The sequence below is a fragment of the Nannobrachium achirus genome, assembly GCF_963921795.1.
Source record: "Nannobrachium achirus genome assembly, chromosome: 6".
NCBI lineage: Eukaryota > Metazoa > Chordata > Actinopteri > Myctophiformes > Myctophidae > Nannobrachium > Nannobrachium achirus.
The window spans coordinates 37,530,586-37,542,867 of record NC_137815.1 but is presented as its reverse complement, the minus strand read 5'-3'; the positions used below and the strand labels follow the sequence as shown (position 1 = coordinate 37,542,867).

Below are 12,282 nucleotides of genomic sequence, written 5' to 3'. Positions count from 1 at the left end.
CCATCGCACACAGACTGGAAGCACAACCAACTCTACAGCCCAGCATGGACAAACAACTACAGCAGGAGGGGTCAAACAATTAAATTAAACTAGAAGGGCGGCCGAGCGTCTAGTCGGCGCCCTGGCCAACTCAACAATGTAAATAGGGGATGAATGCCCCGCCCTTTAATGCAAACCCCATTATACCTGTTGTCATAGGATCTGTTTTGACCATCTGTTTGCATGTGTCCATTTATGCCCATATATGGGGATATCTATCTGTCTACGTCCATTTTATGTCCATATATGGAGATCTCTGTAGGACCCGTTTTGACCATCTGTTTGCCTGTGTCCATTTATGCCCATATATGGAGTTATCTGTCTGTCTGCGTCCATTTTATGCCCATATATGAAGATCTCTGTAGGACCTGTATGGACCATCTGTTTGCCTGTGTCCATTTATGCTCATATATGGAGATATCTGTATCTGTCTGTCTGCATCCATTTCATGCCCATATATGGAGATCTCTGTATCTGTCTGTGCCTCCGACTGTGTTGCAGACATAGTGCTGGTTCCCCCTTTAATGCAAACCCCATTATACCTGTTGTCATAGGACCCGTTTTGACCATCTGTTTGCCTGTGTCCATTTATGCCCATATATGGAGATATCTGTATCTGTCTTTTTGCGTCCATTTTATGCCCATATATGGAGATCTTTGACCATCTGTTTGCCTGTGTCCATTTATGCTCATATATGGAGATATCTGTATCTGTCTGTCTGAATCCATTTTATGCCCATAAATGGAGATCTATGCAGACACAGTGCCGGTTCCGGAAAACCCTAATGTCAGACATCAGAATCCGAACCTTTCGTGCTGGTTCCAGAAGATCGCGTATCGGATCGAGTCGAGGCCAGGCACTGCACTACCTGCTGCGCCGGGGAATGCGCGTGCCAAATTTGAAATAGGGAATGAATGCCCCACCCTTTAATGCAAACCCCATTATACCTGTTGTCATAAGAGCCGTTTTGACCATATGTTTGCCTGTGTCCTTTTATGCCCATATAGGAACATCAGAATACGTAACCATGGCATTTTTTGTTGACTCATGTGGTGTACGTGATCTCAGAGCCTTTTATGATTGATGTCACAATGAGTCAGCGATTGCGCCGATTTCCTCCGGAACAGCCTGATGTCAACAATCAGCTCCGCATAAGGAGATTCCGAACGTTTTGCGGCGGTTTCGGAAAACCGCGAGTCGGGTCGGGTCGAGGCCCGGCACTGCACTCCGTGCGGCGGCGGGGAACGCACGTGCCGAATCTGAAGCCGGTGGGACGAACGGTTCTCGGTGGGATTTTCCCCGGTAGGACGTCGCGCATGGAAGGAACACAGTTCCTTTCCCCTCCATCAGGCGCCACGGCTGGCCAGGTGAAGGCAGTATAAAGACCAGGGTTACTGCACGTTTTTTTGTGAGGGTGCCAACCATGGGGGACATGGGGAGAACATGCTAACTCCACACACGGAATTAGCATGGCCCTTTCGCCAAACCCACCTAGGGTATAGGCACTGACGATGCGAAGGAGAGAACACGCCCACAGCTTCCCTGGCGGAAGAATGTTTTAATATTAATGTTATATTATACAGTATGTATTATCCTTGCGGCCCACCAGTGGGCCCTGGCTGAGAATCACTGTTTTAGATAATGTGTACTGGTCCTGTTTGTTAGAGACAGTGGTTTTATATTACCGGTATCTACTGGTCAGAGGCAGTGGTTTTGGTTTATCTGTACTGGCATACAGGTCCGTTCAGACGGAATTCCCTCCTCCCTTTCTCCCCTCGTCATGTCTGCACACCCACGCACACTTTCCATCCGGCAAAGTCGCACTCTCATCACCCCCAGACAGGATGGTATTCCCCTCTCTCTCTCTCTCTCTCTCTCTCTGTGTGTGTGTGTGTGTGTGTGTGTGTGTGTGTGTGTGTGCGCGTGTGTGTGTGTGTGTGTGTGTGTGTGTGTGTGTGTGTGTGTGTGTGTGTGTGTGTGTGTGTGTGTGTGTGTGTGTGTGTGTAGTGCGTGCGTGCGTGCGTGTGTGCGTGTGTCTGAAGAGAGAGCATGCCACAGTTACATAATTTCTTCCGTTTCTTTCAGTGGGGTCTGAGGACATGTTTTTGTTTGTATTCCGTATGCTTGTACTTAGGCATGCGTGCCTGCCTGCCTGCCTGCCTGCCTGCCTACCTGCCTGCCTGCCTGCCTGCCTGCCTGCCTGCGTGCGTACATTTCCCAGACAGCAGAGTGGGGGTCTAGTGTGAGTGAGGACAGACTAGCAGAGACCTGGCAAAGTCATTATCGTCCAAATGGCGGCAAGACCATTCCAGCTCACTCTTCTATCATTTCACTGGGTTCCTGTGGACAAATATGACCACTGCATGGAAATATTGAGACTCTGCCCACCTGGGAGACCCCTATGACATCACCACCATGTCTGCGCCCCCTAATGTGTTCACCATGTGCTCTGAAAACGCTTTACACTAACACTGAGGAGTCAAAGAGACATGCAAGTCTGGTTTAATGGCCATTAGGTCGTTATCTGAAATAAGTTACATGTGTAAAGAATAATGGTCAAGAGACGAACAATAAACACAAACACAAAAAGAGTGGAGGGGAGGAACATACCAATAGTATCCCAGTAAAGTTCCAGTAATATTCACTGGGGAGATACCAGCAAGTTACTTTAGTTCAGGAAATTGAGTTGCGCTGCTAAACACGTGATACCTTCTCACTTCAACACACACCCAACACCCTCTTTACCAAAGCATCCATTTAAGCCATGAAATGCACTTGCTCACTATGGCCCTCCGACTATGCTGCTGCTCCATTGCTCAGATTGCAATAATTGCTGCTACAATTATTGTTGCTGTTCACCAATCCTGCATTCATTTCTTCACCCCCACCTCTGGTCCTCCACTCCTCCAGCCCAACATCCACACATGCAGACTCCACATTCTAGATTTCACCTGGGGAGAATCCTACTGTAGGCACTCTCTGTTCTTAAGTTCTAAGCTGTATCATGTATACTTGCAGGAGGTAACAAACTCAGAGTCTAGATATCAAAATGAAAAAAACTAAAACTTGACTGACTGAAATACACCTAAAAGAATAAGGGATATTGGATATTTACTCTAAGCAGCACAGTGAGGTTTTGATCAGGATACGTTGCATCATTTTAGTAAGATAATTCATAACAAATGGAGGTATGTTTTACAAAGCAATAACACAAGTTCTTCTTCATGGTCTCCTGGCAGACAACACAAAAACATCTGTAGTTCTCTCCTAGCCTCGGACATAGAGTTGGAAGGACCTGCTTCTTTCACATAGGATAGGACGAGCATCAGCATCAGCATCAGCTTGCCGTTATGGTCAGCAGGGGCGTCACAAGGGGTAGGAAAGTGGGACTGAGTTACCAGGGCCCAAGGTGGAGGGGCCCTAATAACTTTAGCTATTGAAAAATAGCAGATATACAAGCTCACAGCACGGCACCGAGTGCCGCGCTGCGAGCTTGTAGATCTGCTATTTTTGAAAAGTCGTGAAAATGTGCGCAAATCTTTGAATATATGTATTTTTTAAGTGAACATTTGTAACTCAAAGTTTGCTTCTGGGGGGTCCCTGGAACTAAATATTTTGAGATGGGGGGGTCCTTCACATGAAAAAGTTTGAGCATCACTGACACGGAAACATAGGTTTCTTGACACACATTTTCACGATTTTTCAAAAATAGCAGATCTACAAGCTCGCAGTGCGGCACTCGGTGCCGCGCTGTGAGCTTGTATATCTGCTATTTTTCAATAGTTAACATTCATGGGGGGCCCGCAGTGAATCCTTGTACCCAGTGCCCAGAATTTGGTGTGACGCCCCTGATGGTCAGCACAAACAGAGAGTGCAAGCAGAGAGGGAAATAAACAAATATCTGTAGCTATTTAAGCGACTTTATACCAGCCATCTTTGTTTATAGTAAACTGAGAGTGTGTGTCTATTATTAAGAATCCTCTCCCCTCCCTTCCTCTCTCTGTTACACCACTTTAAATGTCACATTCTCTCTTTTCTCACTTTTTTCTCTTACATTATTCCAGTCTCTCTATTATTCTCTCTATGGTAGTTCCCAAGTGCATTCGCAAAGTTGGTCGTTCAGTCTTGCCCACAATCTAGCTATTGGCTGGGCATAAAAAGGTCAGCGAAAGGAGGGGTCAAAAGATTTTGAACCCAGCTGCAGGCGGTGGAGATGCGATCTGCTCACAGCTTTCCAGGGTGTAATGAGGCTGACAAGCAGCAGATAACTCTCCATTCATGTCAAGTGAAGGGCATTCGCCTCCTATGCACGTCAAATACCTGAAAAGCGGACTTCACAGCAGACACGGCTATAGTAAAAACAAGGATCTTTCAATCTTAGGCCTGTTCTTTATCTCAGTCTTTTGTTGTTAAATTAACATCTGTCTGCATATGTACAGTCATGCATACAAACTAAACGTGTACATTTATATATGTATACAGTATGTGTAGTTCTTTGTACACACGTGTGTACACATTCATATGATATTACCTCCACACTGTTGTCCATGGTTCTGATGAATTTGTAACCAGGAATGCGTTTCTGGTTGCACACCACCCCGACATCTTCTGAGTGTTTGCAGTCACTCACACCAAGGCCATTGGACTCACACTCAGCCAGACTCTTCTCTGTGCCTCGGCAGTGGACATTGTCCAGCCAGATACGACCTGCAACGGAGAGAAGAGAAGACATGAATGGAAATGTCTAATACAGGGTAGAAACCTTTTTCTTCTTTTTTTTATATGAACCACTTGAACCCTAGTGTCCTTTAGCTAAAAATAGCAGATCTACAAGCTCACAACGCCTCGCAGCGCGAGTGAAAGAGCTTTGGTGTTGAGGGGAAAAAGAGCAGATTAAGTACAGAGTGAAAGGTCAAGTTTATTAAGTATTGACGGTTCAAGTGGTTAAATATCTGAAAACACAAATTGACATGAATCCAAAATACACTGATGATCGATTGTGCTGTCAAACAATGAAACTACTATGGAATCTATGAAAAGGTTGTGGGGGTCCTTCAACTAAGGCGTCCTTGGCCTCAAAACGTTGAAGACCCCTGGGCTAATATATATATTTGCCATTTTTTGGGATGTCATCACGGTACTGACTGAGGTAGAATTAATTGATCGGGCAGACCAATTAAAGAAGTTAAAGAATAATGAGTACTTTACTCTGTGTTTTATGTCAAGCATTGAGACCCTACTCTGAAAGAACATATTTTCTTTCCACTGCATGGCCACACAGGATCAAAGACTGCTTCATATGCCGCCACAAAATAATATGTTCTGTTAGAATACCTCGTCCTGTGTCACGCCCTATTTCACATATATTTGAGTATTTCCATTGGTCCTAGAGACAGGAGACTAACTCACGTGGAGGAGACTGCATTTCCTCTTCACCACATCCTGTCATGTTCTTTCACCCCTAACCTGGAGGTGTTCACCACATATTCAGTACATCATGTGCAGCCCAGCTGGCTGTAATGAGTCAGCCATGAGGGGAACCTCATAACTGTGTGCATGGAAACCACCAATGGACTGCTCCGCTCCAGTCGAGACGGTCTGAACATGTTGTTGGAAAACAACCTGCTCATACCTACAACGTGACTTCATCTAATCGAGTACACTTCTTTATGCACGTAGGCAGCCTCCGGGCAGATGATAGCTTCGTTTAGAAGATTCACATTCACACTCAGCTGCCTGGCAGTGAAGCACAACAGCGTTTCTGAGTTCCAGCTCGGCGTCAGAGGGAACGTTTTCATAGTACAGCTAAAGGTCTATGTCCAAACAAATATCAAACATTGCCAGGTATTATAAAAACTGAATTGCTCTGTTAAAGCTATCCTTTGCGAGGCTTATGGGAACGTAATTTCACAAGCCAGTGAAAAGAGCAGCGAGTAGGCCTACTCAGGAAATCATGAATTTTCATATTGAGCGTTTACAGCCATTTATAAGACGACCGCATTGCCATGGCTCAGAATCTCACCACACTGGACTGGCTGTATAGGGTTAAGATGGGAGATCTGAATAAAATAGATGATTGTGTTATGAATAAATAACATGGTCATGAGTTTATAAGAAACACCAAGCCCTCATTGACCAGATCATGTGGCAAACCTGTTTTGATGAAGTTACAGTTAATCACTGTTACAGAATCACAACTCTTCCTGTAAAAGTTAATTCAATATCAGTTGTAGTCCAAAACCGAGTAGCCTCTGACTTTTTAAGACCTTTTCAAACTGGGATCATGCATAAGAACCGTGGGAAGAACTACTGTTTTTGACCCATGAAAATGTAGAAAACACTTCTGTGTTTATATGCCTTAAATTACAATGGTTCTTTTCATTCGTCAAGGCCGAAGTCATGATTGCAGGAAATGGAAAACCCCTCTTGTTCAAACCGCAGTTATCAGCATGCATCAGTGTTAGTATGCAACAAGGACATGGAGTCAAATAAAATGGTTTCCAACCAGCATTTGGGTAAATCTGGGTCTCCCACAAGTCATAACTAAAATGTACTCAAGAGCAAAATGGAAATATTCTATTCACTCTCACAGGGTCTCAAGTAAGGCTACTTTACTGTAAAATTCGCCATCCATAGAAAAGTGTAAAGGCGGAAGCTATTGGAAGCTGAGTCGAATAAATGCCCCTTGTTTGTAGCCTGGCTCCAGACCATAGACCCCGCCGCCCACTCACTGAGTGGACTGCCTCTTGCTTCAGTCTGATAATCAGGCTGCTTTGTTTGGTCAAGGCCTGGGAAAGATGTTTCCACTGAGATGTTTGCTTGGTTGAGATGCAGACAGACAGTATGTATTATGTCTATGTACTTCTATTTAGGTCTATTTACTTTTCCAGTGAGGTATAGTCTGCTGACCTTTTAACCTCTCCTGCTACCTCCAGGTCCCTCAGGTCAGCTGACTTGAGGCTGCTAGTTTTCCCAAGAACTCAACTGACTCAGGGGTGACCGACCGCGCCTTTGCTGCCTGTATTGTGCAACAGATTCCCCTCCCTATCCGATCTTCCCCCACCCAGGAATGTTTTATGTCCAGGCTCAAGATTGTCTTGAGCATCTGAATCCCCCTGATATGGTAGATTTTTATTGCTTTTAATAATGATATATGTGCATTTTATAATAGATTGCCTCTAAGTTGTATCTTTGTTTATACCTATTGTTTTGTAGTACAACACTTTGGTCAACAGTGCTTTATTATAGATACATTTTATTTTATCTGGTGTGATTTATTGTATTATTTTGCATATTATATACAGTAATATATGCAGTACCCAAGCCATGCAAAGTGGTCAAACATAATAATCCCATCCATATTTAATGGGATGTTGGCTGTTCTCCATGCATTACATCATGGATGTGATGCCTCAGAGGGTTATGAACTGTTCTCATCCACACGGAAACAAACAGCTAAGCTAAGCATATCCCACAGACATGTGGGATGCTTCGCTGTGGTTAGCGCAGTAGGAAAACATGTGTCTTTAATGAGAGATACAAAATGAATGACAACTTTCATCTGACTCATTCTTTTACCCTTCCCTCTACCAGCAACTATCATATTTAAGTAGTTTGGAAACGAATATGTCACTTTACAGTTATGAAGGAATTCATATATAAGACAAAAAAAAAAGAGGGGAGATGTCTACACGTGTCTGGCGTACCACCCCTTTTTTCCAGTCTGTCCCCCTCGTGCTCAGCTGCGCTGATTGGTGTGTCTCAGTTGTCCTTTAATGTGGAAACCACCATTGCTTGAGGGGGATTAGCAATCACACTGGGTGAACGTGTGCTGAATTCAGGGATTTCCATGGAACATATGAAACTGTCTGAGGAGATACTGCTGTTGAATGTGTGTGGTGGGCTGCCTGGCTGCAGGCTAGCATGGCTGGGATCAACACTTCATGGATTTGGCCAATGGGAGTTCTTAGACTGGAGAGTGTATAAAGCATAAAGACCGATACAAGCCCCAAGTCTTTGAGCTGACAGTTGGGCTTTGTTAAAAAATAAACTAGATCTCCTTTTTTTAAGTTTCATGTGGTCACCTTCTTAAAGTAATAGCCCATGTCATCCTTTAGGGCAGAGCTACTCAACTTAAGATGGGTCAGGGGTCATTCAGCGAAATACCAAAAGTCCAAGGCCGCAAGCTAAAACTGTCAGTCCTATTCTGGAAATGTAAAAAAAGAAAAGTAAAAAAAATTGTAATAGTCTAAATAACCAGGCTACAAATTAAGGAAACACATACAGTAGTAAAAAGACAGATTTCCATTTATATGGCCAAACCTTGTTTAACAAAGATATTGTCACGGGCCGTGGGTTGAGTAGCGCTGCTTTAGGGCAAGGTTGCTTCTCGCCCTTAGGGCGTCTTACTCATATTTTATTTATTATTGTGGTTGTTATAGGCAACACACTATTGTTCTAGGTCTGACAACTTTTATGCCAGCTAAAGTAAACCTGTTTTTTTTTTCCTTTTTCTGACCACTGATTGGACAATATAATGTCCAATCGGACAGGAGTGACATCACAATATGTAATATAAATGGCAAGACAGAATTCATCAAGAACAGAACTTTCTAGTATAAACCCATGAATTACAAGTGTGGTTTCCCACATGAAGAAGAACAAATTCTTCATATATTCATTCTTCTTCATGTGGGAAGCCAAGACGGAATTCATTTCCCAGCGGATTCCTCACCTTGAAACTATCTATTTCTTTAACAGGCTTGATGTGAAAGGTTTACAACACTATAGGAAAGCGAAAGCTCGAACTTTCTAAACGATAATCATCATCATCATCATCATCATCATTTTCCATTCCGTCCATCCATTATGATCATTAAGGATGATAATATCTTATGGACCATTTTGGTTTCCAAGGGTAGAGGTAACAAACAGGAAGTTCACAAACGGTTAGACTTTTCAGGACAGCAGTGATATTGTTCACCACCTGAAACTGACTATAGAGTCGCATTCATAACCCATTCTGGTTCCATACTGGTTCTCTTACCTTCTCCTTTTCCATATTTGGCTGAAGGCGACCATGCCGCTGCGTCCAGATAGCCCATCTCCCTGCACGCCACTTGGGCAGCGTAGATTGAGAAGTCGTCATCACACACTGTCCCCCACTCTCCGTTATAGTACACCTCCAAACGACCCTCGTAGTGTTTACGCTTCTCCCCCGCCAACCTCAGCTGGATTACAGGGGTGCTAGAGTCTGACTGGCCATGGCAAAGGCCCCACACGGACAACAAGGTGGACAAGAGACACTGGATGGCGGTCGGGTACAGCATGGCACAGGATTTAGCAAACACAAGTTTCCTACAGAGAGATAAAGACCATGAGGGTAGGTGGATTAGTAAAACATATGGTCTGCATAAATGGTTTTCATTTCTGTAGCACCTTTAATCCAAAGCTTTACAACGTGCATTACATTCACCCTTTCACTTTCAGACACTGACAGTGGAGGCAACCATGCAAGGCAGCTCATGGGGAGCAGGGGTTTCAATGTCTTGCTCAGACAAGGACACACAAAGCTCAGAGGAGCCAGGGATTGAATTAGGAACTGTCTGGCTATAGGCAAGAGCCACTATTATGTATACTAAGTGGAGCCTTCCCTTCCCTGGCATCCCTGCCCTTCCCCATCCAGATTAATCATATGGAATCTGTTTTAAATAGGCTTTGAAAGTGAAATTGTCCCATGATTATAGTTTCTATAACACCAATATTATAAAGGAGGTACTAGACATATTTTAAGATATTATGCAACAGGCAGAGACGCACAGCAGTTTGTGGTCAATGGGTAGTTTTGGTCTGCAATTTAAGCAGAGGAGAATTTTCAACATGAACCAACTTTTTCAGCCCATTATTAAGTAACTGTATAGTTTGGCCATCCTAATTCATCCCATCTCACGAACCACAAACCCATGAACAGAATTCACCCTACTAAGATACATGGAGCCAAGAGCAACAAAACCCCCTGTTTTCACTGTTAAAGACGGACAGAGACGCAGACTAGGGCTGTCACGTTATGACATTTTACGTGACGATTAATTGTCACTCAAATAATTGGCGATTAACGATTTAATTGTGTATTTGTCGTTGATAATTACATTTCTGTTTGGCCTTTAGGCTTTGAAGTTGTACATGGTAGATATGACACACAACCTAAATATACAAATACATTACTGACATATTTGACAACTTACTACTTAAAAAATAACATTGATAGTGGAAATAGACGATCTACAAGCTCACAACGCTTGTGAGCTTGTAGATCTGCTATTTCCACTATTTCGGAAATTTTTCAACATTCACGATTATGACGATTATGACAAAATAATTGCGATAATGTCAAATAATCACGATTAGACGATTATGTAATAATTGTGACAGCCCTAACGCAGACGCAGAGGGATGGGAGTCTGTACTCAGGTCATGCTAAGGGCTGGGAAGGGGGGGCGTTCCTATATGTCATTGATTCTTTACTGTATCTCTGACAGCCTATTAAATGAAGAGTAACTGTAGGGCTCCTGCAGGGAGCTCAGTTCTCTGCCCCTGCAGGCTGAGCTGCTATCTGTGGTTCATCTGCGGCGCCCGCAGGCTGCCTGTCTGTGCACCACAGATCTAGAGGGGAATGTGGGCTCCAGCCCACCTCCCTATTTCATGGTAGACCATGAAAGTGTCAAAGGGGGGAACCAAAAGAAGAAGGGAACACTCCTGGAGGGAAGGAACGCAATGAAAGGAAGATGGGAATATGGGGGAGGTGAGGGGAGGGGGGGGGGGGGTGTAGGCTATGTATAAGCTAAGCAGATGTATGGGGTGGGGGGGGAGCAGGGTTGTCATGGTGACGGACAACAAACTGCTGAGTTGACAGATTTGAAGCATAGAAGTCTCCTGGAGTAAAGAAATGATCAACAAGTTATGTTCAATCAAACTCTTTCTCCATGGTAATTTCTTACTGGTCCTACAACAACTAAACACATTCCCTTTCTCTGAATGGAGAATGTACAGCTGGGCTACAATCTATCTAATTAATGTTACATATAACAGCAGAGAGAAACAAAAAGAAAAAAAGAAAATCACAACATGCATTTTCTCAATATTTTCTCCCTTTGCATCTTTTTGTATCGATTGGTCAACTACACTCAACACAACAACATTAGAAGTTGAATTCATGGACAGTCCATATCACAACAATCTCCTCTGGATAAGGAGCCAGTGATTTAAGTTATTCAATGCCCATCATTCCACATCATAGAGTTATTGTTCCACATGCTATATCCCTCCCAGGAGTTCCAGCAAGGCTTCCCCAATGAGGTATTCTGGTATTGTGCCGTTTTTACTTGAATTAGTTTCAGTTAATCACATTACACATATTGCAATTAATGTTGGTCTCTGAACATGTCAAAAACAATAGAAGAACTTCTGAATCAAATTAAGTTTAAATTACAAAGATTCCCTCCAGTTTTTGATGTAGCCTATTGAGTAGCCACCCACAGGACCCCATTGGAAACAAGCCCTATATGCTTTCTTGGAAAGATCATTTTAGAAGAACTTGTATTGTAGCCTACTGTAATTCCATGTATATGTCTCTGCAAACTATTAAGTATGCCTATTCAATTAATGAATCAATAAATCATTCAATCAATCAGTTGTGTGCAGTAAATGCAATTTAACACATTGGTACCACATTTGGCAGGGTAGATCTGTGAACAGAACACCTATTGGTACAGTAGGCCTATTATAAAATGTAGAAATTATCAGTTGAAACAGAGACATTTTAGCAGCATCAAGGCAATAGTTTTACTTTCCAAAGAGGTGCACAGTTAAACGGAGACAGTGTACAGCAGCCTACATCCTATTTAAAAAGAAATGCAAACTTACTCTGGCCGATGAGGGACGCACTCCGATAAGCAGTTCACGTGTTGAACTGGGTAATGTCCTGTCCTGAACGTAGCAGTCCTGCTTCGTGCCTTTATATGAGATGATTGCAGTCCACCCTGCCTCTTATGTGCCAGACACTCATCCCACTGTTGGTCGGACCAGGGCAGGGGGTTCCTCGAAGTTCCCGTCCCACTGCGCGCATCACTGCCTCCCACCAATCAGCAGCGCTCTCAGCATCCTAAACCCGCCCCCTTGTCCAATTTTGACCAGAACTGCTAAAACAAACAAAAAAAGAAAAAGCACAGATGTTTAAAGAGAGA

The 12,282-nt window shown here is 43.5% G+C and overlaps 1 protein-coding gene across 1 annotated transcript in view; it reads right to left on the bottom strand.

Moving 5' to 3' along the window:
* loxl2a (lysyl oxidase-like 2a) overlaps positions 1-9,369 on the bottom strand; it is a gene marked incomplete at its 5' end in the record, with an annotated part of 39,595 nt that extends 30,226 nt beyond the window's left edge. The window contains 2 exons of the mRNA XM_080727516.1: positions 4,572-4,747; positions 9,087-9,369. Of these exons, the coding sequence (XP_080583642.1) occupies positions 4,572-4,747; positions 9,087-9,369 (459 nt within the window). The remainder of the gene's footprint in view (positions 1-4,571; positions 4,748-9,086) is intronic.
* Positions 9,370-12,282: the final 2,913 nt, after the last annotated feature.